The following is a 27433-nucleotide window of genomic DNA, read 5'->3' on the forward strand; positions in this document are numbered from 1 at the left end:
GGGCAGTAAGGGGACAGCAGGAGCAGGAGTTAGGCCACAGAGCCCTGCCTGCCGTGGGCCTGGGCACAGGGGTACAGCATGACCGAGGTGGCAATGGCGACAGGGAAGGACCACAGGTTCAGACTCGAGATCCCCGTCAATGCCGCCTTTCCAGTTTTGCTTTGCTTGTTTGATAGTCTCGCTACGTAGCCCAGCCTGGCTTTGAACTCCCAGTGATCCGCCTGGCTCGGCCTCCAGTGCTGGGAGTAGAGGGGTGCACCCCACACCCTCCCCGGGCCCTGCCCTTGCCGAGGGGTGAGGCCCAAGGCCCACTTCTGGGTCAGCTCCCCCAAACTCCCCCGTGGCTCCCAGACCCCTCCCTCCCTGGAGTGAACCCCAGTTCAGAACGTAGGAAGCCACATACCACTTCCTTTTCCCTTTTTTTTTCTTTTTTCTCTTTTCCCGTTTCTCCTCCTGGCCCAGCCCTGAGTGGGCAGCCGCCCAACCACTGGTCACTTGGTCCGTCTGCCTGGCCGCCCGTGCCCACGGGTCCAACCCGGTGCTGTCACATGACGGTCTCCCACTCTTCCTGCAGCAGCGGGTGTGGCCGCTCGGGCCCCGAGGCCTCCTCATCCAGGCCAGGGCAGGGGCCCGTGAGGGACCCATCGTCCTTGGGGGTGGCCTCCAGCGTCTCCAGGGCTGGGGCCCCTGGCTTGGTGTGGCCGGGGAGCTGGGAGTGGCCGTTGGTGGTGGCAGCGGGCAGCAGGCGGGGGCTGAGGGGCAGGCCGAGTCCCCCTCGGGGCCCCACATTGGTCACACTCGTGTGAGACACCATTGGGCCGTAGCTGTAGCTGCTGCTCCCGCTGCGAGCCTTGCGCTTGAAATCCAGTGCCAGTGTCCAGCGGCTCCAGGATTTCTTGATCTCAGCCTGTACCTTGGGGTGGCAGGGACCAGTCAGTTCTGCCCTCAACCCCTCAGCTGCGGGTGCCCCGGCTCCAGCACTGCCCCATCCCTGCCTCTGCAAGGCCCTTCCAGCACTGAATGAATCATTACTGCACAACTGCAAGGCCAAGTCCAATTTCGCCACCCTCAATATGGTGCCTGAATGCAGGCACTTGGCACACCCAGGATCCACAAGGCTTAAGTGGTCCTGGGGGTGGCTGTGCCCTTGGCCTGGGAAGACACCAGGCCCTGCCAGATCGAAGAGCTCCCAAATCCTACCACACCCTGGATCTGAGTCTTCCAAGAACACTCCTCTCTGCCTTGAAAACACCCCTGGGTGGGCTATTAGGGTAACAAAGAACGGGCGGGAAGAGTGGAGGAACAAGCAGAAGCCCGCCCCGGTGCTGCCCGCTGCTCACCTCACCGTTGCAGAAACAATAAATGATGGCGACAAAAAATCCCTGTGGAGAGAGGTGCAAGGGATCAGGGCCACCACCACTGTCCCTCCCCCGCCCCGTCCAGGGCCAGCGCCGAACCTGGAAGGAGTTGAACAGCATCTCGTAGTGCATCTGGATCTGCCAGAGAGTCCCTGAGACCTCGGTGTAGGGCAAGGCCATGAAGACGGTGTAGTGGACGCCGAAGAGCGGCATGAGTACCAGCGTGGACTTGAGTAGCTTCCTGGCCATGGGGTGGGCAGGTCAGGCACACCCCGTCCCCCAGCAAGCATGGCCACCCTTGCTGGCCCCGGGCTCCAGAGGCCCCAGAGGGGCCTGAGGCACAGCGTTACCAGGGCTCCCCGGCTCTGAGTGGTATCCCTAAGTGGGCCACGAGTCTGGCCCGGCCCCAGGCCCTGCGCACCTGCTGGTCCTCAAGGCCCCCGGTAACAGCTCTGAGCGAGGCCTGCACCCATCCTCCCCTGCAAGTCCCAGGTCTGATGCAAAGCTTGATGCCACGTGGGCTCTGGGGCGCCAGTGGTAGGGCAGCCAGGCGACAGGGGCCCAGTCCTGCCCTTGTGCAGGAGGTGCTGGCCACCAGAGACCCCAAGGCCATGCCCACGCCGGGCCTCACCGGTACTGCTGCCGAGTGTCACACCGGCCTGCATTGGTCTCCCGAAGCTTGGTGGCCAGCACCCGGATGATGTTGATGAAGAGGATGAAGTTGAGCTGCAGGGGTGGGGAGGCGGCATCTGGGGCTGTGTCCTCATGGCCCCGGGGCAGGGACTCTGCCACCCACACCCGTCCCCAGGCTTGGCCGCTTCCTTTCCAGGTGGCTCTCTGCCCCGGTCTGGACTAGAGTGAAGGCTCGCTGGTCCCCAGGGTCCAGGGAAGCCTCCTATGTCCTTGCCCGGCGTGTCCTTGGGGCCCACACCCACGCCACCACCCACTCCTGCTCACCACAACGGAGGCCAAGATGGGCACCTGGATTATCCACTTCTTGTGCCCGGAGCTCAAGTCCCAGCACCTGGGGAGGTCCAGGCATTAGGGCCCAGCCCCTCCTTACCAGGATGGGGGAGGGGCGTGGCCAAGCCTGAAGCCACCTTCACAGGCCCCAGGGGGTTCCTGGCTAGAATCGGGACCACTCAGTGCCAGGGCCCAGGAGGCTTCCCGGGTGGAGGGAGGGAGCCAGGGGTGTTTCCAGCCTGTGTCAGCAGCACCCAGGCCCCGCGTCCAGCTGGACCTACCCAGTGTTGGCCAACGTGGCTCTGACACTGACCCACACAGCCACGAAGACGGCGGGCAGACCTGTGGGCACAGAGGGTGGTGTGAGGGGCTGACAGCCCAGCTTCCTGTCTCACCCGGGTCACCCGAGCAGCTAGAGACAGAGCCAAATCCCACACGTGCTGCCTAACAACTTTCCCTGGGGGCCCCAGCATTGGGACCCCGCCGGTTCTGTCTCCCACAGGCACCCACGCTTGCCTGCTGGGCACATGGCGAAATAACCAGGTGCCACCAGCTTGCTCAGGCCCAGTCAGCTGTGCCCCTTCCTGAAGCACAAAGCTCTCCACTTGGCGGGAGCCGTGAACAGCACTTCTGTGTCCCCTTATATCCCCTACCTGGCTTGAAAGCCCCAGCCTACACAGGTAAGGTTGGCTGGGGTAAGGGGTGTCCCGCCAGCCTGGCCAGGGGCCACAGGGAGCCCCAAGTGTCCCACCTGGGCCAGCTCAGGGAAGGGAGCCCCCCTTGTAGGCCTGGTGCACCCTTGGAGGGACAGGCTGTGACCCGCGGGTTGGGGGGAAAGAGCTTCGACATTCCCGGCCACAGCATTCCGCATGCTTCCTGGACCTCATGTTACCATCCAGACACCTCTAGGCCCCAGCGCCTGTGCCAGCTCCTGGGAGCTGGGACCAAGCCAGGTCTCCCCAGCTCTGAGGGCTGCCCCTGGGGAGGTTGGGCAGGGGCCGGGTGTGTGCCAGGAGGCAGGGAGGCTGCGACCCGAGGGCCTCTGGGTGCTGAGTGTGGGAGGGCTCCAGCCACCTGACCCATCCTCTGCAGCCTGGCTAGCGGCCCAGGAGCCCAGCCAAGCTCCTGAGCTGCCAACAATAACGGCCAATTATCGGTAACCGGATCCGAGGGGCTGGGAACAGTGCAGAGACCCAGGAACCCATTCTCCAGAGGGGCCGCTGAAGCCCAGAAGGGCGAAGGAATGGGGAGGGTGACAGGCGATGGCCCGGCCCACGGGGCTCAGGGTAGAGGAGGTCCGGACTCCAACTGAGCCCCAGGCAGACCCCAAGCAGGACCAGGGGCTGCGGGTCTCCCCTCCCCCTCCCCTGGGCTGAGCCCCCACCTGGGTGAAGCTGGCTGCAGGCGAGCAGACTCAGGCCCTGACACCAGGTGAGCCCCAGCCATGGCACAGGGCAGGCTTCGGACACCTTACCCCTGGGGGTGCCCCCTCGCCCTGCGTACCCCAGCCAAAGACTGTGAAGCCCCACAGGTACTTCTTCTCAGAGAAGAAGGCCATGAAGATGAGGCTGTGCAGGTAGAGCCCCTCCACCAGAATCCAGTAGTAGTTGGTGGCCAGGAAGTAAAGGAAGAAGGTCACCGCCACCCGGCAGCCCACCTAGGAGACAGCGTGTTAGCCAGGGGCAGAGCCTTGGCTGGCGACATCAGGGCTGGGCAGGCAGGAGGGCAGGGCAGGGGTGGGACAAGAGCTGCTACCAAGCAAGCCCCCTGAGCTCTGGGGACCCCGGGACAGGCGGAGCCACGGAGCAATGAGGAGCTGCGAGGGGCCCAGGGTGGCAGGAGCACGGCCCCTGAGGCCCTGGCCGGGGGGTTGGAAGCAGAGCTGAGGCTGGGTCCTGAAGCGAGGGGTGGCAGTGGGGAAGGCCGGGCATTTGGGCTGCACACAGGGCGTGCAGGCTGGGCGCTCACGTAGCCGGCGGCGGGCGGCGGTGGCGCCTGCGCGAGGACGTGCAGCTCCTGCTCGGTGAGGCGTTCCGCCTCGTCCAGGGTGAAGCCCGAGTACAGCACCGCATCCTTCACGAAGATGCTGGCGGCGCGCAGCATGAAGGACAGGAACATGTGCATGTGGATGTAGTTGCGCGTGCAGTGCAGCCGCCTGCGGGCGTGCGACATCACCGTGGGTGGGGACCGTGACCAGGACGCCTCACGGCGTGGGCGTGGGTGCGCAACGTGGCCCCGCCCAGACCCCGCCCACCCAATCTTGCCATCCTTCCAAACTGCCACTGCAGGCCACGCCCACATACTATCACCAAGGCCCCGTGTCCCACCCAGCCCAACAAACCCTGCCCAAGCCACACCCACCCTTGTCCTGCGCCCCAATACGCCCGCCCCCATCACCAAACCACTCCCACACCCCAGCCACGCCCAGCCCATATGGCAGCCCCCCCCCCCCACCTAAAGTAGGCCAGGATGAGCACGGCCACGGTGAGGGAGGCCAGCGACATGGAGTAGCCCACGGTGTAGATCATGCCCAGGCGGTCGAACACCTCCTGTGCAGGAGGGGAGATACAGTTAGCTGGGATTAGTCAGGGGAGCGTGGGCAAGGGTTAGGCCAGGCTCAGGCTGCTGGAGGAGTCCGGGTGGGAATCAGGGCTGGGTGAGGGTCACTCTGCATGGGGCCGCGGCGCGGGCTGCCCGGGGAGAGCTCGCACCCGTTCCCGAGTCTCGTTGGTCAGGAACTTGAGGCACTCGGTGTAGTTGGCCCACGTCCGATTGTGCCCGGGCACCACCTCCCAGCTGCCGTTGTGGTCGCAGCGTCGGTAGGCATGGCCTGTGGGTTGCGGGAGGGCCAGGTGGGCAGAGGGCCTGAGGTCCAGCCCTGCCCCGGGAGCCCGTCCCACAACGGCACCAGCCTCACCTTTATGATTGAAGTCGTAAATGTAGTCCGGACAGGGCACGGCCACCACCTCACCCGGAGCCCCCAGGGGCCAGCACACGATGTAGTCCCACTCAGGCAGGCAGGGGTGTCCTGTCCAGAGACAGACAGGGAGGGGACACCAAGGGGCCGTCAGAGGCCTGCGAGGGAAGTGCAGGCAGGCCTGGGGACAGCAGGCAGGAGCATCTGGAGAGAGTGTACTGGGCCTGACTTCCGGCTGGCCCCAGCACACACTGGCCCCATCTTCCAGGTGGTCTGGAGAAAGCCGAAGAGACGGTGACAGCCCCAGTCTCCGTCCCTGGTCCAGCACCCAGGGCCCCCGAGGAAAGGCAGGTGCACAGACTGATTCCCGGGGCAGGGTGGGCCCCCAGGGAACCTTCTCCAGGGACCACGGACAGCAGGCTCCCGACCTCACCCAGGAGTCCTGCTCTCCATTTATGTTTCCTCATCTGGAAGCTGGGCTTGACCCGCCCTTCCACCGGCTTCTAAGGTCACCCTGAGACCTGCTGTGAGACTCACAGACCACCATGGGGGCCACGACCCCCCAAAGCTAAGTGCTAACTTAGCACTTCATGGTGAGATCCCAAAGCAGGGTGATGCGCCCATCTGGGTCCCCGGCCCCCGCACGGTCTCCACGCTGCCCCAGCACACCGTCAGCTCCCTCTCCCCCGCTGCAGGGACTGCAGTTGTCCTCCAACCACAGGACTCTCCAGCCTCCCTGGACAGCTGCCTCGACGGCCGGACCCGCCCAACTTGGTCAAAGGCTCTCTGTCCTGGGCGCCATATTCCCAACCCCACCCAGCAAGCTCACAATTCCCTCTGGTCCCTGGGGAGCCGCAGGGTGACCACAGGCTCCCAGATGTGGCCCATCTGGAATCCGCTGCCCACCCGGCCAGTTCTAACTGGCCCTGTGGCCACAGCCTGGGCTGTGTGAGTCTCTGCTCACCTCCCAGAGGGACAACGCCACCTTCCTCCTCTCCCCGCCTGGCCCACTGTCCCCGCCCCGCCCCTCCGCGGCTGCCCTACTATTTCATTCCGGCTGTTTGACCCTCCCCACTGTGTGCCACCCTACACCTCCTCCACAGGCCCTGCACCTTCAGACTGTGCCTCCCGGGCCCCTGTGTCAGTGGCTTTCTCTCTGCATCTCTCCCTGGCCCCGTTGCCCAGGATTCTGTTTTCTTTCTCTCCAGAGCTGTACTCTTAGGGGGTGGTGACCACATCTCCTGGGGTCCCAAGTCCCTTCCAGTTTGCCTGGGCTGCCTCTCCCCAGCCCCTGCCCTGCTTCTTGGGGAGGCAGCTGTGGCCCCTTCCTTTCCACCTGCCACACGAACTCACACATCTGATGGGGACAGGCTACTCAGCAGGATGCAGGCAGCTGCCGTACCTTGGCGCCTGCTGCCAGCGGACACCTCCTTGTCTTTCTTGGACTCGGGGTAGAGCTTTGAAGATGTCTTCTCCTTCCTGGGCTTTCCGGATGTGGACGCTGACGTCCATCCCTTGTCTGATTCCATGATGTTGGCTGCAGAAATCAGGGCATTCACAGCTGTTGGGGGGCTGCACCGGCAGAACTGGGGTGGATCCTGGCCTCAGACACCTCCTTGGAACAGGGGGATCTGTCCCCTGCCCAGAGATGGGGGGCACGGGCGTGCTTTACAGATGGTCGGGTGTGCACATGTGCGGGTGTGCATCTGCTCTGGGAGCTCAGGCAGTCGGGCCCTCAGGTGTAGGGGGGTTGCCAGGCCTGGACCAGTGTTACAAGGCCCCATGTCCGCTGCCAGGACAGGGGCTTGTGGGAGGAGCATGGCGAGACCTGCCTGAGGGGGTTTAGGCTGGTGCTGCCCCATCCCCCTGGCAGGGCTCCCACGGAGGCCTGAGTGGGTGGAGAGCCCCTCTCACAGGCAGTGACACAGCCACTCTCGGCCCCTGTCCCCACCTGCTCTCCATCCAACCCCACAGATGCTCAGTCCTTCCCAACCTGGACCCTCTGCCTTCTCCTCGGCCCAGGTGGCCTTTTCTTTCCTTGCAGTACTGGGTATCGAACCCAGGGCCTTGATCATGCTAGCTAAGCACTTACCACTGGGCTACAACCCCCGGCCCTTTTTGTTTTGGTACCAGGGATCGAACTCGGGCCTTTGTGCTTGCGCACCAGGCGTTGAAACCACTGAGCTAAATACCCGGGGCCCCCAGCCCTTTTTAATTTTTTATTTTCACAGCAAACTTTCGATCCTCCTGCCTCAGCCTCCCAGGTACCTGGGATTACAGGCCTTTGTCACTGTGCCTGCCTGCATAGCGCCACCAGGCCTCTTTCAAAGACCTCCCCCTCTTCCCTGAGGGGTCCTGAAAGCCCTTCCTTCAGGAAGCTGTGTAGCAGCACCCGGGCAGGGCTCGGAGCTGGCCTGCCTGCCTGCCTACCCGCCTGGGGCAGCGTGGCCTTCTAGGGCCTCCTACCACCCTGCAGGCATCCCTGGGAGAGTCCGGGTCTTCAAAGCCCCCTCAACTGGCTTCTCAGGGCACCGGGGAGGTGAGGGTGTCTGAGGTTCTGAGGGCTGGGGTGCGTGGACAGCACAGGGGCCTGAGCACGGGGGCCAGGCCAAGGCCCTGCTCACAACACCCCATTTCCGGTCCTCACTTCGGACATCCCTTCTACTGGGCCTACCTGCCCGCCTTCAGCCTCATCTGGCCCCGCCCCTCTAGTTTAGCCCCCGCCCACCTGCGGTCTGCAGCACTTCCTTGAGCAGCTTGTCGCACTGGGCCTGGGCTCGGTGCAGCAGGTATATCTGTTCCTCTTTGGTAAAGACGTCATCCGTGTCTGCCTGCAGAGCCAAGGGTCAGACTGCAGGCAGCAGCAGGACTGTGGGGCCCAGGAGCGGGCCTTCCGAGCCTCCCAGGACTCCCCTTTCCAAAGGCCCTCACTGGGGAACGCGGAAGGCTGGCCACACGTGAGACAGCCACTGGGTAAGCCCTCTTTTCTTTTTCTGTAGTACCGGGAATCAAACCCAGGGTCTTCTCACGGAGCTTTGCCCCATCCCTTTTTGTTTCTAATTTTGAGACAGGGTCTCTTTTAAGCTGCCAAGTTGTCCGGGCTGGCAATCGTCCTGCCTCAGCCTCTCCATGATGGGATCCCAAGCGTGTGTGCGCCACTGTTCCGTCTTGGAGCTCCCACTTACAGATGGGAAGCCGTGGCGCCCTCGAGGGCCTGCCCCAGTCCCCTGCCTGTCCACCAGGAACCCTGGATTCTGGGCCACTAACATTCTCTGTCCGGCCCACTCCCCTGGGGCACTTGGGAACGCATGGAATGTCCCAGGATGAGTCCTCACAGGGCTGCCTGCTGGGGGCATGGGCGGGGACAGGGTGGACGGGGAGGAGTGAATTCTGGGGAGACTGGCCCAGCCGGCCCAGGGCGAGGGGAGTCACCAATTTCCATCCCAGCTCAGCATCCCAGTCAGCCCTTTCCCCAGGGAAGGCTGGGCGCCTCGGCCTCCCCGTAGGGTAGGGGCTGAGGATAGCAAGCAGAGCTGCTGGGAAGCTGTTGGGGCCGGGTGGCACCCCTGGAAGCTTCCCACGTTGAACCCACCCTGTGGTTTGCTGGCAGCCGCAGGCCTTTTCCACTTATGTTTTTCCACTGATTTTTAAAAAAAAATTTTTTTGAGACAGGGTCTCGCCATGTAGTCCAGGCCAGCCTCGAACTCACAGCAATCCTCCTGCCTCAGCCTCCAGTGCTAGGATTACAGGTGTATGGCGCCTGGTGGGGATGTTCTTCTTTTCCCTCCTGCGACCCTGCAGACTCATGGGGAGTCGCCGAATCACTTCAAGGAAGGGAAAGGCAGCACTTGGGAGGGGGGCGGGTTGCAGCAGGCAGCTCTGGAGAGGGGCTGGGGCTGCAAGAAGCAGCACAGAACTGCAGTGCCTGCACGTGACCCACAGGGACATGGGCATCTGAGGCCTGGGATGCCCCGGGACCCCCTCCAAGTTAGGGCTGTGTCTCCTCAGACCCCGGTCCCCAGACACCACCCCGCAAAGGCTGTGTCTGCTGCTGGACACCCTAGAGCACAGTCCTAGTGCAGCTGGAGAGAGGGCAGGAGGCGGCAGGGAGGCTGGCCGGAGAGCCCGGTTGCAGGGAGAAGTTAATTGACCGCGTCTCTTGGCAGCAGCGCCACGGACTCCCAGGCCAGGCTCTCCCTCAGGCTCCTCCAGGCCGGATCTGCTGGTTTCACTTAGCGAGGGGCGTGCGTGCACGCTCGTGTATGCACGTGCGCATGGCTGCGCACATGCTCTGCCACTGTGTGTGCACTGTGTGTGCCCACTCCTGAGTTCCCACGTGGGCACTGTCCGGCAAGGAAACGCAGGCCTGGAGCCCAGTGTGTGTGTGAACGCACATGCAGTGTGACCGGAAGATACAGCGATCGTTTGAAATAAACACATTATTGCAGTAAAGGACACATGGTCGTGAATCCCCCTCAAAATCCTGCCGCTCACTTCCAACATGCTCACCGCATCATTCCTGCCACCGCCCAAAGCAGCTCTGGAGTCCTCTGTCTTTAGTTGTGCTGTCATGACTGCTTCAATGTCCTGAACTGGTTCAAAACCGATTGGTGGTCATTTTGACTTTGGGGAGGAGCCAGAAGTCTCACGGTGCCAGATCTGGCAAATAAGGTGGGTGAGGACGCAGCGTCGTGTTTCTACCTTTCCACTGCATGGCAATCAGCATGGTAGTTTTGATCACACTTTTAAAAGACCCTCAGAAAAGAGGACTCCAGAACTGCTTCAGAAAGTGGCAAAAATGATGGGATAAGTTGTGTTTGAAGTGGGGGGAGAATTTTGAAGGGGATTAATGGCAATTTGTCTTTCACTGTGATACATTTAAAAAAGTTTATTACGTTCGCTGTATATCTCATCACACCTCGTGTGTGTGAGCACACGTTGGTGTAAGCATGCCTTACAGTTCTTAATGTTCACAGCCCCCACTCACTGCCGCTCTTGTCTCCAGCAACAACTAGCACCAAGCATCCATCCTTGCCTGTATCACCCCTGTCCCACGGGCAGCACCGGTACCACCCTGAGCACTGCCCTGACTGTCAGTCCAAACACTTCACCATCAGCACTGTCACAACTGGCACAACCTCACCGCCAACAGCTTTCCAGCAAAGCACTGCCACCGTGAGGGCAACACCAGCCCCAACATCACCGCCCGCACCCACCCCACTCCTCCTGCCACCTCCACCCTCTAGACAGGGAACACACACCACACCCTGCCCTCCTCGGCCCAGAAGCTCTCAGGACGGAGCGGGCTGCCCCGGTTCCCAGCCTGGCCCCCACACCCCCAGTAGGCCGACTGTCCCTCTGCGGCCACAGCAGATGGCCCAGACCAAGGCAGGCAGCCACGGGTTGAAAAGTGACCAACACAGCGCCCCACAGGTCCAGGGGGGTCCCCCACTCTCTCCATGGCCAGGAGGGAACAAGCTATGTGCTCCCAGCGCCCCCTGCTACCTGAGCTTCACTCATCCACAGGGATGGTGGCCTTGCTTCTGGCCTCTCCTTGGGGTTTATTATTTTATTTTGTTTTGCGGTACTGGGGATTGAACCCAGGGCCTCTGTACTGAGCTACATCCCCAGCCCTTTATTTTTTATTTTGAGGCAGGGTCTCAAATGATTAAGTTGCCCAGGCTGGACTCAAACTGGCAATCCTCCTGCCTCAGCCTCCCAGAGTGCTGAGATTGCGGGCATGCACTTTGGTGCCTGATTTCCCTGGGCTTTAGGATGAATGCAGGTTAGAGGTAGGAAAGCATGGTCCCGAGGAGAAACATTGGTCCCCAGCTCCAAGCCTCAGAGCTGGGCTCCCCTCCTGGAACACCTGCCGACCCTTCCTCATCTGTGTCCTCTGCTTCTCCAAGGAGCCTGGAGCTGTGTCCTGCAGGAGCAGGGTGACCAGAGAGCTGTCACAAGGTAAAGGAAACTGCACAGGACGCCTCTGGGGCAGAGCTCCCTGTTAGCAGCACCACCTTAGAGTCATCCCTCCCCGCCAGGGCTCCGGAGAGATGGGGAGACTGGGTAGATGGGCCGATGGCTTGGGGGACCCCGGGGAGAGCTGGCGGCAGGAAATACGGGGAGCCTGTCGGGTACGATGTGCCCAGCTGGGCTTTCAGGAGGAAGGACATCCCAGTGACCCCTGGATCTACCTAGGACTTGACAGGATTCAGGGTCACTGTTAGGTCCCCCACATCTGTGCTTGGGGAAATGGCCCCTGCTCTGCCTGTGTCCTGGGTAAGGATGGTTTCTTTCCCGGGTTAAGGGGGAAATACTGGTGACAGCTCCAACCCCTTCCTGTCACCCCCACCCCTAGCTCAGCCCTCCCAGGAGTGCCTTCGGCTTGGCCCAGTTCCAGGGAGCAGAGGCGTCGAAGCGCAGCCTCAGACCCAGGCTGCACATCTGGGGGCTCAGACGAGGACTGGGGCTGGCTCAGGGCCACGTGTCACTCTGTCCAAACCTACTGCTGACCGGGCCACATGGCATTGGCCCCAGGTACCCGCAGCCCCATCCTCTGCAGTCTCGGATTAGGGCCGTTGTGACGTCCTAGGGCCCAGGCGTCACAGGGCTGGCCCTCCGTGTGCCCTGAGATTGAGTGGCATGTGCACACCCAGAGCCTGTGAACCTGCGCGTGACGCAGCCCGACCTGACCCAGAGCTGGCAGAGCGGGGTGGCCGGCAGCTTGGGGACATCAGCTGGGACTTGTGGGGCTCCAGGCAGGCACAGGGGCAGACGCAGAAGCTGTCTTCCAGGGAGAGAGCATCTGCGGTCAGGACGCCCAGGTGTATTTTGTCATTTCCTTAGTTCAGAGCCCAAAGAGAAGCCACCGTTCCCTGCCTCCTCCTCCCCACATCTGTCCCTGGGGTGTGCTGTCCCCTAACTCCACTCCCGGGAACCCCACAGAGCGAGGACGGTGGGAGCGGGGACAGCCTGGCCAGGCTGAGGCCAAGGGAGTTAGAAAGAGCAGCCAGGAATGGAGGGAAGCAGCAGGCTGGAGAAGAGGAAAGAAAAGCAGAGGTTCCCAGCCCACAGCGCCAGCTGTGGTGTCATTTCCCACAGTCCTCTGCTGCGCTGAGCAAGTGTCTCTCTGCAGCCTGCAGAGTTCATTCGCCTAGCGGGGGCGGTGGCGGTGTGCTGGGGATGGTGGTTCGTCCCCAGCTCCAGCCAGGCAGAGTCAGCGCTGGTGTCAGGAGCAAGGTGGTTCACAGCTCCCGCAGAGCGGGGAGAAACCTTGGCTAGCGAGAGACCCCCGTGACCTTGTGGCCTTCCTGCACCCCGCCTTCAGGTTCCACTCCTGGGACCCACGCTGGCACCCCATGACGTCTGCCATGCCAGCTGGCTGGGGCTGTTCCCTTGCCCCTTGCTGCCCTCGGTCTGGCTGGCTGGGACAGGCTCCTCAGCCGCCACCGCTGACAAGTGCCGACTTCTCCTCCCCCTCGCAGCCTTCCTGAACAGGCTGCCTGTGTTCCGGGGGGAGGCACCATGACGCCTGCTCCTCCGGGCCAGCCACGCTGGCTGGCCGGCTGGCCTCGGGCAGGGACACGGCGGATCTTCACAGGCAGCCTCTACCTGGGCAGGGAGGGTGGGAGGGCCTTCCCCAGGGCCTAGTGGGCAGAACAGGGTCCCCAGGTGTCACCTTGGGCACAAGGCTGGCCAGAGCTGGGCTTCTTAGCAAAACTTCGCCTCCTCCTGGCCTGCCGCATCATCATCATCTGCAGACAATTCCAGGGGCTGCAAACGCCCCACCCTACCTTTGATTTTCCCCGGGGCTCGCTCTCACCCTCTCTGTGAAGTAGCTGCCTTCCTGGTGTGGTGGCTGGACAACCAGGGAGTGTCCCCAGAAGGCCCACGACAGGAATCTGGGGGAGGCCACTTGACGCCTCATTAAAACATTCCGGAGAAAACCGAAGTCCCCGGGAGGGCCCGGCAGCAGGGCGCCGGGCGGGGAGGAAGGGATGTGTCTAAGGGCAGGTGATATAAAAAGCCTCAACAAATCAATACGGCCAGGACAGGATAGATAACCCACAGAAGACGGGCCACTGCCTGGAGCAAGCTGAGAAGGTGGATAATAAATAAGTAGAAAGGCCCCAAGCCACTGATAATCGGTAAATTACAAGGAAAGAGATAGCACTGTCCACTTATCAGGAAGCAAAGTGGAGCACAGGAGCAGAGGACCGGCCCCCTCCAACATCCCAGGAGACACAGGGCAAGGGGTGAGGGCCCTCCCCTCCCGGTGGATGTTGGTGAGTTTGAACCTGCAAAAGCTTTTTAGAGGGCTGTTTGGCCAGACCTATTAAAATGAAAAATGTGTGTGCTCCCAGACCCAGCAAAGACGAGATCTGGAAATATCCTACTGGGAAATAGTCACATGGGGACACGAGGGCATTTCAAGGAGCTTCCGTGCCACCCCCTGGAGGCTTCTTTCACACGCACATGCACGTGTACTTACAAGCAGAGAAAAACGATGTAGAAACAATCTAATGCACATTCTGAGGGAATGCTTCATGAAGCTCACATTTTGGAATACTATGCAGGATTTAAAAAGATAGATGCATATTTACTGACACAAAGGTGTCCAAGACACACCTTTAAATAAGCACTGATACCATTGAACACCAACCAGAGAAACAAACCCGACACAATAGAACAAAGCTATCACCTCCTTGGTATGTACGGAGCAGCACCACCACCTGGAAACACGGGGAGGGAGGGCTCCCCACCCTAAAGTGTTAAAAATGGTTTCCTCTAAAGCAGGCGTGTCATCCTCGCACTCTGGGAGGCTGAGGCAGGGGGACTGCTGTGAGTCTGAGGCCAGCCTGAACTACATAGCGAGACGAGACCCTGTCTCAAACAGATAGACAGACAGAACCCACAGCTTTTGTCTAGAAGAGGATGTCACCTAGGAGGACTTCCCTTTAATCTGTATTAGTTGATTCTTTTGTAAAAATGAACATATTTATACATTAGTTATGAAATTACAAATAAGAAAATAAAAGTTTAAAAAGCCAAAAGATTTTGTTTTTTAAAAAGAAAAGGAAGAAATAGAAAAAGAAAACGCAGAGCAAGACCCAGAGGTCTCCTGCCAGAAGCAGCTCTTGCCCTATTTGGGAGGAAGGAGACCAGAGCAGGGGTAGGAAGACCTGAGTTCAAATCCCATCTCTTCCCCACGAATCCTGGGCTTCAGAGCCCTTCCAATCGATGGCTGGGTGAAGGGGGATGAGAGAACATTTGTGACCCACTCAGGCTCAGAATCTGGGACAGTCACTGCTCAAGACTGCTCAAGCTGAGGAGGACATGGTGGTGGTAGGATGTCCTTAGGGTGCTGCTCCCCAGGGGAGCCCGGCTTTGCTTCCTCCCCACAATCTGTGGTCCATCCCCTCTGACCCCGCTTCCTCTTCCCTGAAGGTGCAGGAGGAGCCAGCTCAGACCGGGCAACTGGGTTTTCTTCAGCAATTTGCTCCTCCCCAGGCACTAGGTCTCGGAAGAAGTGAATATGCTTGCAGGACCGGCTGGGCGGGGAGCACACAGGTTCGGGGCCAGAGAGGCTGGTGGGCTTGGTGGGCACTGATGCAGTTTGGACAGAAACCCTCCTGCTGGCTCCCGCTGAGCCAGGGGCCCACAGGACACCAGCAGCAGGTGTGTTGCCCATTGCCCCCCTCAGGCCACGTCCCCAAGCCTGGGAGTCCATGCCGCAGTCAGGTCTGGACCCTCAGACTCTCACTGGCACCCCTCCTGCCCTCCTACCTCCAGCTGAGCCAAGAAAACCCTTCGCACACAGCTCGGCTTCCCTGCAGAGCAGTGTCCGGCTCTGGGGACCCTGGCTACCACGCGCAGAGACGCGCAGGGCCTGGCACTTGCTTAGTGGGAGATAAACAATATCATAGTGGTTGTGTGATTTGGGTCCAGGAAATGAGGACAGCTGGCTTCAGTGGCACACGCCTGTACTCTCAGCACTCTGGGAGGCTGAGGCCGGAGGACTGTTAGGTTCCAACTCAGCCTGGGCAACTGGGTGAGATCCTGGCTCAAAAATAAATAGATAAATAAATTTTAAAATGGGGACGTGCATTGCTGAGACAGTCACTGGGAAGAGCAAGCTGGCTGATAAGATCAGTGTCAGAAGGATGGAGGTGTTTATTAAATACGAATCAGAAAACAACAGACCCAGGCCACACATGCTTACAGTGCACGCGCACATGTGTGCCTAGCCGTCCAGCACAAGGCATGTACAGACCCACAGCCTCCACACACGTGAACTCCCTCATGGGCTCAGACACAACCCTAGACCCTGAGCAGCTCCACACCCAGCCCCAGAGTCCCCCAAACCCTGCTCCACCCAGTGCAAGGCACACTCAGGACACGAGGGCCCATGGCCCTGTCTGCCCTGCACACGACATGCACACGCCATGCGCACGTGGTGCATGTGAAGAGCTCATGGAGGGCTTAGCCCCTGGCAGCCGTACTGGAGAGAAACCTTAGGCTCTAGCTAGAGTCCTGCCTCCGGCCAGAACTGTGAGAACAGGGCACACTGTAAAGTGGGTGCTCGGAGGGGCAGAGTCTGACGGGGGAATGTTAGAAAATGCCTCTCTGACGCCCTCTTTTACAGATGGCACGACTGAGGTGTGCAGGGCAGCTCCAGGTCACAGCCCTGGGCAGAGCTGGAGGAGCCCCAGGCTTGGGCCTCCCAGCTGGGGCTCTGTAGGTGCTGGAACCCACTGCTGCCCAGAGTCCTCTCGGGAGGCCAAGGGTCACACCCCGGCGGGGATAGGGGTGGGGGCTGGATGGGCCTGGTGCTCCCAAGGAACGTCTCCAGGCTCTGTCCCAGGATGGGACCCTGTGCAAAAGTCTCCAGCTCTCTCCTCTGCAGTCTCTCCGTTTGGGTTTGCTGCTCTGGGACTCTCATCCCCACTTCCCTTTGTCTGGTCTCTAGCTTTCTCTGCCACTGTCTCCGGGTCTCTACTCTCCCTCAGGGGTCTTTTCACCTACGGGGATGCCCTTCCAGCACGGGTCTCCTGCAGGCCCGCCATGCCCTACCACACCCACCTCCGCGGGGCAGACAGCCTGGGCCCTGGGTGAAGCAGGCCACGGCTGCACGCGTGTGTGTGATCGGGAGAGCAGAAGGGGGCCCTAAACCCTGCCCCTGCCTGGGGGATCCTGACTTTCGAGCCCCTGCTTTTGCGGGCTAAACTTCCAACAAGACTTGCAGAAAGCAGAGGCCCCCAAATCCCAGTCTTCGAGACTCCACAGCCAGAGTGAAAGCCTGGATCACAGAGCTTTCCGCTGGATCACACTGTCACCTCGGAAGGGGACACCCCACACCGCGTGTGTACTCCTAGAGTGGGAAAATCCCAACCACTGATTTCCAGTCCTGGGACCCCAAACCTAAATTTCAGAACCGGGGAGGCTCCAGGCATCTGGCACCCACAGTCAAGCTCGGAAGAGAGCAGCAGGGGCCGAGGATCCCGGGTCCAAGGGAGCCACCATCCATAAGTTCAGACGGTGGAGGAGGTGGCGCTCCGCAGCGCAGACCCTCCCGGGGACCCCGAGCCGCGCCAGGACCGTCCCGAGGGCGGCCCGCGTGCGCGGCGAGCGACTTACCACCGCGTACGCGGAGCTGAGCACTGGGCAGCAGAGCAGGAGCGCCAGGCCGGGAGCCATCCGGGCGGCCCCCATAGCCGCCGCCTAGGGCCGCGTCCCTCGGGGCAGCAGCCGCCGGCCCTGGTGGGGAGCGGGGGTGCAGACTACGTCAGGCCGGGCCGCCCCGCCCACGCCCGGGCCTAAGGGACCCCGGCGTCCCGGCCGCCCGAGGCCCGGGAGCCCGGCGCGGGGCCCATGCGCCGAGGGCGAGCGCGGCCCGGAGAGGGCGGAGAGGGCGCAGGGGAGGAGGGAGCGGCGGGCGGGCGCAGAGGGCGGCGGAGCGCGGCCGTCTGCCTGCAGCGGAGAAATCACATCCATATGGCCGGGCCCCCCGCCCCCGGCCCGCCCCCCGCGCCGCCTTTCCTTTCTTTCCCTCTTTCTTTTTTTCCTTCTCCCTTAGGGGGAACTGGGAGCTGCGGCTTCGCCCCACGCCCATGGGGGAGGGGCGGGGGAGGGGTCGGGGTCGCGGTCCGCGGGGGGCGCACGCGGTTATTTTTAGCTCCGCGGCCGTCGCGGGAGGGGAGCCGGGGCGGGGCGCGCGGGGGGCGCGGCGCGGGGACGGATCCCGAGACAGCAGCGACGCCGGCCCCGCGGCGCCCGGACCCCCGCCCCCGACCCTGTTCGGGCGCCCACCGCGCGCCCCTCCCCGCGCTCCGCCCGGCCCCGCCCGCGCCCCCCGGCTGGAGCGCGCGGCCCGGCGCCGGGTGCCCAGGTCCGCGCGCCGTCGCCAGCTCCCCCCCGGCCGTGGCCTCCGCTCCTCGCGGCCCCAGGCTCCGTCTCGGTCACTCCCTCGAGCCCGCCTCCCCTCCCCCCCTCCCCGCTACGAAAACATTCGCAAGTTTCCAAAAAAGCCACCGAGCCGAGCGGCGCGCGGCCGGCGGCTCCATCGAGCTCTGAGGAGAGGCGCCGCCCGATCCGGAGACAGCCTCACCCGGACGGCGATCCCCGGACCCCGCGCTCCCGGACCCCGGACCCCGCTCCCCTGGCCCCGACTTACTCCGAGCGCGCCGCTGCGGCCCCCGCCTTGCCATGGATGTCGGGGCTTCCCCGACTGCTGCCTCTGCGAACCAGCGCCCCGTCCGCGGTCCTGGGGGTGCTGCATGGAGCTCTCGGGGTGCCCCCCGCCCGGCCGCGGCCCGGAGCCGCCGCGCGTCCCCAGCCCCGCCGCCTGCCGCGCCCTCCCCGCACGGGCGCCCGCCCTCCCCTCCCCTCCCCGCCCCTCCCCGCCCCCGGCCCGCGCGGGTCCCCAGTGCCCCGTCCGGGTCGTGCGGCCAAGGGGCGAGGAGGACATCGGGGCCTGGGAGCCGCCCGGACGCTGCCGCCTCTCCACTCGACCTCAGCAAATCACACTTTTAAAAAATTCCCTGATCCTCCGGGCCGGGATGAAGGACGGGGACCCTTTGCCACCACAGGGTCCCCTGGGGGGCGCTGCGCCCCGCGAGCTCAGGCGGCCACTGAGTCGGTCTCATTTCCGGGTCCCCTGGCCTCTTCCCACCTGCGATCGCGTCCCAGCCCAGGGTCCCTCCTGGACGCTTAAGCCCGCGACCCGGCCTGCCTCCGGGTGTCCTCTCCGGTCCCCATCAGACCCCAGCCCAAGGGGCTCTGGGCGGCAAGACCTAGGGCTCAGCCTGCACCCCGCCCCAGATGCTGGCGGCCGGCTGGGGTCCGCCGAGTTGGAGGAAGGGAGGGAGGAGTGGACAGGGGCTGCCCCAGACGGGCGGGGCTGCCAGCTGCCGTGCTCGACTGGCAGGGACCTTGGACCCCAATCCCACAGCTCCCTAGGAACCTGAGGGGGGCTGGTGCAGAAAGTTGGGCAGAGGAAGGGACTGGGGCTGCCTGGAGCCCAGGACTCTAAGGATGGTTTGGGGGAGCAACCTGCTATCCCAGCACTCAGGAGGCTGAGGCAGGAGGATCGCTCCAAGTTTGAGGCCAGTCTGAGCTACATAGGGAGTTCAAGTCCAGCCTGAACTAGGTATCCAGACTTTGTCTTAAAGCAAAAATGAAAAAGAAAGAAAGATTGTTGGAGATAGCTAATGAGAGTGTGGTGCCCTGAAAAATATCAAGGCCAAGCGCAGCCTGGCTGGCCTGCTTACCAGTTGCGTCTCCCAGCCACTAGGACGCCCCTGCTCTCTGGGCCTCAGTGTCCTCATCTGTAAAATGGGGGAGTTGAGCATTGATTCAGAGGGCACCTTTTACTTTTCCCCTGAAAATGTCTAGGCCCTTGGTCTCCAAGGGCTCCCCACAGGGAGCCTGTAGAAATGAGCTCCTGTGTCCATCCGAGGGACAGTGGTCCCCAAGGTGTGATGTCTTATGCCTGTCATTTCAGTATGTGGGAGGCTGAGGCAGGAGGATTGCCACAAGTTGGAGGCCAGCCTGAAGGGCTGCATAGCAAGACCCTGTCTTAGAGCAAAAACAAAGTGTCAGTGGTCCCCAGCCCAGGCCAGCTGCCGCCGTGTGGCCCAAGCTCACAGCTGTCTTCCCCACACATTCTGGTGACCACATCCTCTTCCTGACATCCCACCCCACTCCTTCACCTGGGCAAAGATAAGGCCTTCCTGGAGGGGTCAGGATTGAGAGGTAAAGCTTGGGGCTGATGGTGCAGAGCCCTCAGATCTGACACCCGGGGGAAGCTGGAGACCTGGAGACGTGTGCACTGGGGAGGACCAGAGTGGGCTGTGCCGGGTGCAGATGGGTCTGGTGGGCTCCAGGTCCCTAGGACATTTCCTCTCTGGAGCTCTCCGCACCATCAGAGCTCCTGACATTCCACAGCGGTAGATGGGGCCAAGCATCCCCTGATTTACCCCCAGGCCTCTGGTTAAAGTGCCACCACGGGGGTGGGGGTGTCACACATTCACCAGAAGCACCCCAGCACCTGGCACCGCCAGAATCACCTTTCTGACAGAGCCCCCCCGACCCCTGGGTCAGTTTCTGGTCAGTTTCAGTAGCCTTTGGAAGCTTTCTGGCCAGGGGTCCATCCCTCTCTCCTGTCCTACAGCTGGGGCCTACTGGGAGGACCCATGGCCTCTCTGGAGCTCAGAACTGGAGCAGGGTAGAGCCTGCCTGCAATCCCAGTACTCAGAGTGGGGGCTGAGGTAGGAGGATCATCCTGAGTTCGAGGCCAGCTGGGGCTACATAATGAAACCCCGAAAACAGAAAAGCAGAGGAGTAGGCTGCGCTCTGGCTGGGGCCCTGCAGGTGCGGTGCAGCAGCCCCAGGCTAACAGGCCTGGGTTGTTACCTCCGTGAGGCGGGCTGCGGGCTGCGGGCTGCACAGGACAGACGGGAGCTCTCAGTCTCTGGGGCCAGCCTGTGGACTCGGGGGCCAGGCCCACATCTGCTTCCTGGACACACGTGCCCCGCTTCTTCACCCCAGCTCCCAGGCCCAGCCCTAGCCTGCAGTGACCCTCAGCCCAGGCTTCGTCCTCCTCCAGTCTGACCTCTGACCTCTAACCTCTGGCTGAGCTGTGACCCTGGGCCCAGCCCTAGACCCTGCTCAGTTTCCAGGGATCGATGGAAGCTTTCTGAGGCAAAGGGCCACTAGGGGAGAGGATGGCTGGGCCCTGAGTGGAGCGAGGTGTCATTTTTACAGCCATTTTGGCTGCTCATAAACACCCCCGAGTCGCTGGAGGCCCCCGCAGCTGGTGGGCAGCCCCCTCCCGGTGCAGCGCGGCCGGGTTTTTCCCTCTTGAGAAAGCAGAGGGAAGGTGGGGGCCCAGGGCCCAGCAGGCTCTGTCCCAGGTGGCTGAGGCACAGGCTTCCTCTCAGGCCGATCGCATGGTCCCAGGTACCCGCTGTCAGAACCCCAGGTCCACGGACATGTGTCCATAAGGTCAGACCTCCTGCAAGCCCAACACTCACTCAAGAGGCTGAGGCAGGAGGATTACCGAGGCCAAGGCCAGCCTGAACTACATATGAGACCTTCTCTCAAAAAAATGAAAGGAAAAAAAGAAAGTACACCTTGCATACCCTGTGGTGCTAACCAGGGCCCACCCTGGGGGAACCACAGCTCTGCCCCTCCCAGCTGCACCCAGGCCCCCTGGGGTCCCCGGCCCTGCTTACCTGGAGTCCTCAGGCCTTCCAAACCAGGCCGGAAGCTGCAGGGAAGACTCAGGTTGGCCATGAGGAGGCCATGGGCAGCTCTGAGCAGCTTCTCTGGTCCAAGCCTGGCGAGGATGCGGCTGCTGGGGACAGGAAAAGGCCTGAGTCAGAGCTTTCCCTTGAAAAGAAAAATTAATTATTTTTCACCAAGCCTGTGCTGGCCCAGGACTTTGTCCCAGACCTGAGCGTGGCTGTGGTCAGACGCCCTCCCCCAGACCTCGTGGGTCTGCCTGCCAGGCGTGGGGCCCGCTGGGGCCCCAGGCAAGCATGGGCCTTTCCTCTCCTGCCAGGCTTCTCTCTCTCCTTTTGCCTGTCCCTGGGTCCCCATCTAACCGTTTGGCCGCTTCTTTCTTATTTTATTATTTTTTGAGATGAGGTCTTGGTGCATAGTTCAGGCTGGCCTTGAACTCACGATGGCCTTGAAGCCATTCTCCTGCCTCAGCCTCCAGAGTGCCAGGATGACGAGCATGGGCCACCATACCCGCGTCCCTTTGGCCCTTTCTACATTTCAGAATCCCAAACCACTGTGAAATATGAGGGTGGCCCCTACACGTGACTTGCTTCAAGTTTTAGTCTCCTGAGAAATCAGATGGGACCTAGGCTGCTTTGTGCCTGCATGCCAGGTAAGAAAAGTGAGACGTGAAAGTCTTGGTGTCCCAGTGCTGGGGACCCAGTGGCTCCCAGCTAGAAGACAGGGGGACCTGCATTCCACCTGACCCCTGCAGCCCCACGGCCACCCTGAGCCCAGCCGGAGCTGGTTTGGGTCTGGAAGTCCCGGCTCAGCCTGCCAAGGTGTAATGATTCACATGGCAGTGGCTGCTCAGCACATTCCAGCATAGCCCCGGTGCCCGGCACGTGAAGTAACCGGCCCCGAACCACCCCTCTGCCACCCGCGCACGATCCTGGGACCCCCATCCCAGCGCTACCTCCTCTGAGGTTGTTTCCGGTGTGCTCTTTGGCTCCCAGACTAGAAAGGCAGGCAGGAGTTCGTGAAAGCCCAGCTCCAGGGAAGGAAACTGAGGCTCAGAGAGCAGAATGGCAAATGGCACATACGGGCCTCCTGCTGAGGGCTGCTTGGGAGAAGCCACTCACCGGGCATCCTTGGCTGTTGGCCATCTATGGCCCCGTTTCCAGCACAGTGGCATCAGGAGGAGGGAGGGCTCCCTGGTCTCTGCCGGGTGCCCCCACCTCTCCTAGATCCCGAGGCCACTCAGCCTGCCCTGCTCGTCCACTGACCCCAGCCTCGCTGGCCAGGGATGGGCGGCTGGGGCCTTCCTGCCCACAGTGATGGGGACAGAAAATTTGAGTCTGAAAGGGGCCCCTTAAGCCTCCTGTCTCAGATGCAGGCAGAGTTTGGAATCTGGAAATCTCAGTCCTCTCTGGCCTCGAGCTTGGGGTACCTGTGTCCAGCCTTGTTCCTCCAGAGAGCCCCAGCCAGGTTGTATCTGGTCCCCAGGTTCTGGGGAAGTAGGCCAGGGGAGGAGGGGTGGCTCAGACCCAGCCTCCTGGACCTGGCCGGGTCCCTGGGGCCACAGCAGCTCCCATTTGTGTGGAGCCCGTAGCCCCTCGGGCTCCTGAGGTTTACAGCTCCTGGATCCCTGGCCTGGGTGCTGGGGACCAGGGGCAGCAGGTGGAGCCTGGGAAAGGCAGGTCAGGGAGGTCATGGTTCCCAGGCTGTGGACTGGGGAGCAGAGGGGATGAGTGCACGAGGTGGGGGCCAGAGTGCTTCACAACTTCACCCGTAGACCAGGACCCCCCCAAGGCCAGGCCTGTGTTCCTCCAGACTGGAGTCCCAGGAGCCATTCTCAGATCGACTGGCCTTCCGGGCGAACTTGGGGCTCAGTGCCCTGCCCCTGACTTCCCTGTTGAGACCCCACAGCTGGCCTTGGGTTGCTGATGTCCCACATCTGGTATCCACTGGGGTGGAGGGTCCCTCATCTTCTCTAGCCCTCTTTCCCCTCTGTTTGGGAAGAGTTCCTCCTCCCTCCCCTCCCCTTCTCCCCTTCCTTCTCTTCTTCCTTTTCTTTTGTTTCTCCTCCATCTCTTCTTTTCCCTCCTCTTCCTCTTCCTCCTCCTCCTCTTTAATTTTTGTCATACTAAGGACTGAACCTTGGGCCTTCACACTGAACTACATCCCCAAGCCCTTCCCCCCACCTTTTTCTTTTTTGTGGTATCAGGGTTCGAACTCAGGACCTCGCGCTTACAAGGCAGGCGAGGTGCCATTGAGCTAAATCCCTGCCCCTCACTCTCCCTTTTTTGAGATGGGATCTCACTAAATTGCTAAGATACCCAGGCTGAGTTTGAACTAGAGCTCCCCTGCCTCAGCCTCCCAGAGGGCTGGCGGAATAGGCGTGAACCACCACACCTAGCTAGCAGGAGATCTTTTGGGGAGCTGAAGCATCAGGACTGGATTGTTGCAGAGGGCTGAGGCCCAGTGCCTGCTTACCCAGGGGCTCTGCAAGGCTCTTGTGAGACACTTTACGTGACTGGGTTAAGGTCCCTCCGAATACAAAGGCACCAGCATTTGGAGGAAAGGACCTGGGCCTGACCTTGAAGTTCTCCCCTTTCCACCCTGGTCCTCAGGTGGCACAGCGGCTGCGGGGGTTACAGAGGGCACTGGCCAATGCCGAGCCTCCCAGTGGACAGCCCTGCGGTCCCCATGTGGCCACAGTGGGCGGGGGAGAAAGCTCCCCCCAGAGCCCCTCGTGCCCCAGCACCCAGGCCAGCCTTGGGGACCCCAGTGGGGGCCAGAAGGGGTCTCACTTCCCAGAAGCCTTCCAGGTAGGGTGTGACTTCCCGCTCCAGTGGTCGTAAAAAGCCCAGAAGTCCAGCGTCCCGGTGTGTGTGGGAGGGGTCCAAACTCGGAATCCCCCTCCCAGGCGTGTTTGACACGTGTTTCCGCCTCTCCTGGCCCTGGCTCCCGCAGCTGCTATTTATAACCTTTAAGAGCTCCTGCCGGCTGCAAAGTTTTCTTAAACTCAAAATATCACCGAGGTCCCGGGCACGCGCTCCAAAGGCTGCCAGGCCCTGCGGTTTGGAGAGAGGAGGGGCCAGGAAGGAGGGGTGGGGAGGGGAGCACAGACACTGGGTCCTGGCCAGGGACTGTGGCAGGGGGACCCCGGGTGGGGGACCTGAGCCCGGGGAACCGTGGTCTTGACACTCTGGCCCTGCGTGGCCTGCAAGGACCCTCCACGTGGGTGGTCCGTGGTCATGCTGGGCCATCCGAGGACACCAGGGCCCTGGCTAGGCCTCAGTTTCCTCTGTAGACATGATTTGGGCAAGGTAGGGAGTTGGTGGACTCTGCGGACATCCAAGGCCAGGATCAGCGCTGCATCTGCCTGGCCATTCAACCCCAGGGGAACCTGTCCCAGAGGCATCGGAGCGGCTAGGGAGAGGTGACAGCAACACTCGGAAACAGCAGTGGCAAACCAGCCACCCGCTCCTGCAGCCTGAGCTCCAGCCCTCAGAGGGTCACTTCAGCTGTGAAAGAGGCTGATGTAGGGGAAGAGATGCACCTCCCAAACCTGCTAGATATCCAAAGTGTGAGTTCGTGTTCTCTAAAATCCAAGCATGACTTCTAGGAGCAACAGAGGTTAAGAGTAGGAAGAATTTATTGAGAGAAAGATGGCTTCTGTCTAAGTGAGACAGAAGGGGGACCAGAAAGTGGGTTACCTGCTCACCTGACTTCTCAAAGGTGTTGTATGGAACAAAGCTGTGAGTGAGGCGGGTTCAAGGTGGGACAAAGCTATATAGTCAACTAGTAAGATTGCAAGTAGAGCTGCTTAGGTAATATTGATCCAAAGAGAAATCACAAGGTCGACAAAACTATGAACAACCAATAAGATTATGACAAGTATAGTCACTTAGGTCATATTGATTCAGTGGGGATCCAATGGGGAAACAAGTCACATAGGAAGTGTACAAAGAAGGAGCAAGGATTTTCCATGGTAAAGGAAGGGTCAGGGATCTTTCTTGGAAGATTTGATCCCCCACAGAGGTGATCAATACCTATTTAGAATATTGATCACTGCTATTCATCCTTAGGGGAAGCATATGGGTGTGGTAGTTTCCCTTCTTTTACAGTGCTGGCCTTCAGTGAGTGGGTCTTGATTGTCCTCTAATGCTGGTTCCTCAAAGGCCAGCCCTGTCTAACTGCCCACAAGACATCTAATTAACTCACCTACCTACAATAGACCTCCCTGGGGACAGATGGTCACTGCCTGTAGAAGGGTCCCAGGGACAATAGAAGGGTGGCTATGCCTAGCTCTGATGCTAGGCAGGAGCTGGAGGAGACAAGTCCTGGCGAGGGCACAGTGCCACCTAAAGCCACACACTCAACTCCTCCCCACCCTGGCTACCCCTCGGCCCACGGGCCCCCCATGTCCTCAGGAGTGGGTGAGAATCTCCATTCCCCTCAAAGCCTCACACTCCTTGTCTTGCAAGGAGAGAAACAGGGACTTCCTGGGGCCCCGAATCAGGGCCCTCATTCCCCAGACATCCACTTCCTGTGTGTGCTGGGAGACAGATGCCTGAGGGTGAGGCAGACAGGGCCCTGCCGTGTGTGTGTGTGTGTGTGTGTGTGTGTGTGTGTGTGTGTTTCCATCCTGGCCCTTGGGGAGCCCGGGGCCTCAGCCCTTGCACTGCTGCCTTTACAGCCCGGGGGCTCTTGTGTGTCCTTCATTTACTTATGTATTTTGTTTTATTGTTTTATTTATTTATTTATTTATTTATTTATTTAGTAAGTATTTTGGTTTTTTGAGACAGAGTATTGCTATGCAGCCCAGGTTGGCCTTGAATTTGTGGCGATTCTCCTGCCATGGCCTCCCAAGTGCTGGGATTCTAGGTGTGTGCCCTTCTGATGTCCTGTCCTCTATGAAGATTTCCTGGGTCTGCAGCCTCAGCAGTTAGCTAGAGAATTTCTTTCTGTTTCAACGCCGAAGTTGGACCCAGGACCTTTCGAATGCTAAGTGCACTCCCCCAGCCCCAGCCCCAGTCAGGACCTGGCCTGTGCCTGGTGCTGCCTCTCATCTCTGTCCCTGCTGAGGGTCTTAGGCCCGTGGGCTTTGTGGCACAGTTACTGGCTGGATCTTTGACCTCAAACACCTTCTGTCTCAGTTGCTGGGGGGCTCCCCTCCTTCTGACCCTCAGTGTCCTTGGGAGTGCGAGAGGAGGGCATGGATCCCAGGGCCTCAGAAGCCCCCACATCATTAGAAAGTTCTCTCCCAGGACCCCCCAGGATCAAAATGCTGTGATGGAAGTTCTCAGAGAATCAGGAAGCACCCCCAGATGGAAGATGGAAGTGGGCAGCCCTGGGGGCTGGCAGGGAGGACTCACCCTAGTCCCCTTCAGCCCAATCCACGTCCCCGGCCCAGCCCTGCTGTCCCTACAGCTGCTGCCCTCCATGGGGCAACAGGGGTAGGAAGACTGGAATTTCCTCTCTTGGGCGCCCAGGGCCCAGCCTGGAGGTGGCAGAGGCCCTGACAGCATGAGGACTGCTCCTGTTGCTCTGGACTCTACCTATATCGATGACGTTCAGGAGGGGCCTGTGTTGGGGTGGACAGGGGCCGCCTCTGTGTGTTCTGACAGCGGGGCACCCTGCCCTTGGGACATGGACAGGGCTCTAGGGTGGGGTGAGGAATCCCTGGGCCCACCCAGTTTATCTGCAGCTGGGAGAGTCCTTTGTGCAGATTCCAGCCCATTGTCCCCTGTTGACCTCTGATCTGAAGACTGGGCAGGGGGCAAAGGTCTCAGCAGCGGGAGGTAGTCTCAGATCCCAGAATTCTGAGGGGCCCTACCTCGACCTGCACGCATCCCAAAGCACAGGTGTGAACCCTGAGTCCCCGGCAGGGGAGACAGTGCCCATCGTCCCGGAAGCCTCTCCATCCGACCCCACTCCAACCCCAGAGCTCCGGCTGCAGAATGGCACCACCCACCCCCAGGCCCCCTGGATCAGAGGGTAGAGTCCACACCACCTGCCGGTGAGCTGGTCCCCAGCATCGCCCCTGGCCATCTGCTCCAAGCCCTGTACTTGGGAGGCCTGGGGCAGTCATTGCTGGCACCTATGTGGCTCTTGGAGCTGACCTGCTGGGGACGTGCCTGGCCTGGCCGTCCCTCGTGCCCTGTGGCCTTCCATCTGCTTGCCCTGTGTCTTTGCGATGGAAGGAATGGGTCGGGAGCCTTCCAGAGAGTCCTTTCCCACGAGAGCCCGGCTCTGACCCCGTCCTTATCGGGCCTGGATGTGCCAAGAACAACACAGATGTGGAGGCTCATGAGCCCCGAACTGGGGGACGCCGACCTCCCGGCCAGCTGCTGGCTCTGGCCTGTTGCCTCCGCTGCGGGAGGAGGCAGTAGAAAAGCCCTAGACCTGGGCACACATGTTCGTATGCACTCGTACACACACGCAGACCACGCTAGGGAGCCGT

At 61.2% G+C, this 27433-nt stretch overlaps 1 protein-coding gene across 6 annotated transcripts; it reads right to left on the reverse strand.

The window, feature by feature from the left end:
• Window positions 1–409: 409 nt before the first annotated feature.
• On the reverse strand, window positions 410–21147 carry Pth1r (parathyroid hormone 1 receptor). 6 transcript variants are annotated; one of them, XM_087187102.1, is made up of 16 exons: window positions 20973–21125; window positions 19008–19064; window positions 16876–16995; window positions 7967–8069; window positions 6641–6775; window positions 5239–5349; window positions 5033–5151; window positions 4776–4870; window positions 4290–4476; window positions 3825–3978; window positions 2603–2663; window positions 2316–2382; window positions 1990–2084; window positions 1458–1599; window positions 1341–1382; window positions 410–907 (listed from the first exon to the last, which is right to left on the reverse strand). In XM_087187102.1, the coding sequence occupies exons 3-16, from the start codon at window positions 16948–16950 to the stop codon at window positions 545–547; spliced, it is 1749 nt and encodes a 582-aa protein (XP_087043228.1). In that variant the 5' UTR covers window positions 16951–16995; window positions 19008–19064; window positions 20973–21125; the 3' UTR covers window positions 410–544. The 6 variants fall into 6 exon arrangements, with proteins under 6 accessions (XP_087043228.1, XP_087043225.1, XP_012928040.1 ...); XM_087187099.1 differs by having other exon boundaries at window positions 410–913; window positions 20973–21124; XM_013072586.3 differs by lacking the exon at window positions 16876–16995 and having other exon boundaries at window positions 410–913; window positions 20973–21145.
• Between the last annotated feature and the right edge of the window lie 6286 nt (window positions 21148–27433).

This window comes from Heterocephalus glaber, unplaced genomic scaffold (genome assembly GCF_053883595.1).
Source record: "Heterocephalus glaber isolate CG9 unplaced genomic scaffold, H.glaber_assembly_v1.0 deba00001504, whole genome shotgun sequence".
NCBI lineage: Eukaryota > Metazoa > Chordata > Mammalia > Rodentia > Bathyergidae > Heterocephalus > Heterocephalus glaber.

Excerpts from the sequence above, each read along its gene's own strand:
- Pth1r (XM_004835003.4), bottom strand. The coding sequence starts at position 16,950 with ATGGGGGCCGCCCGGATGGCTCCCGGCCTGGCGCTCCTGCTCTGCTGC. Across the intron at positions 6,776-7,966 it reads GGAAGTGCTGCAGACCGCAG|CCAACATCATGGAATCAGAC; the intron begins GTGGGCGGGGGC and ends TGATTTCTGCAG. Across the intron at positions 4,871-5,032 it reads CCAACGAGACTCGGGAACGG|GAGGTGTTCGACCGCCTGGG; the intron begins GTGCGAGCTCTC and ends CCTCCTGCACAG.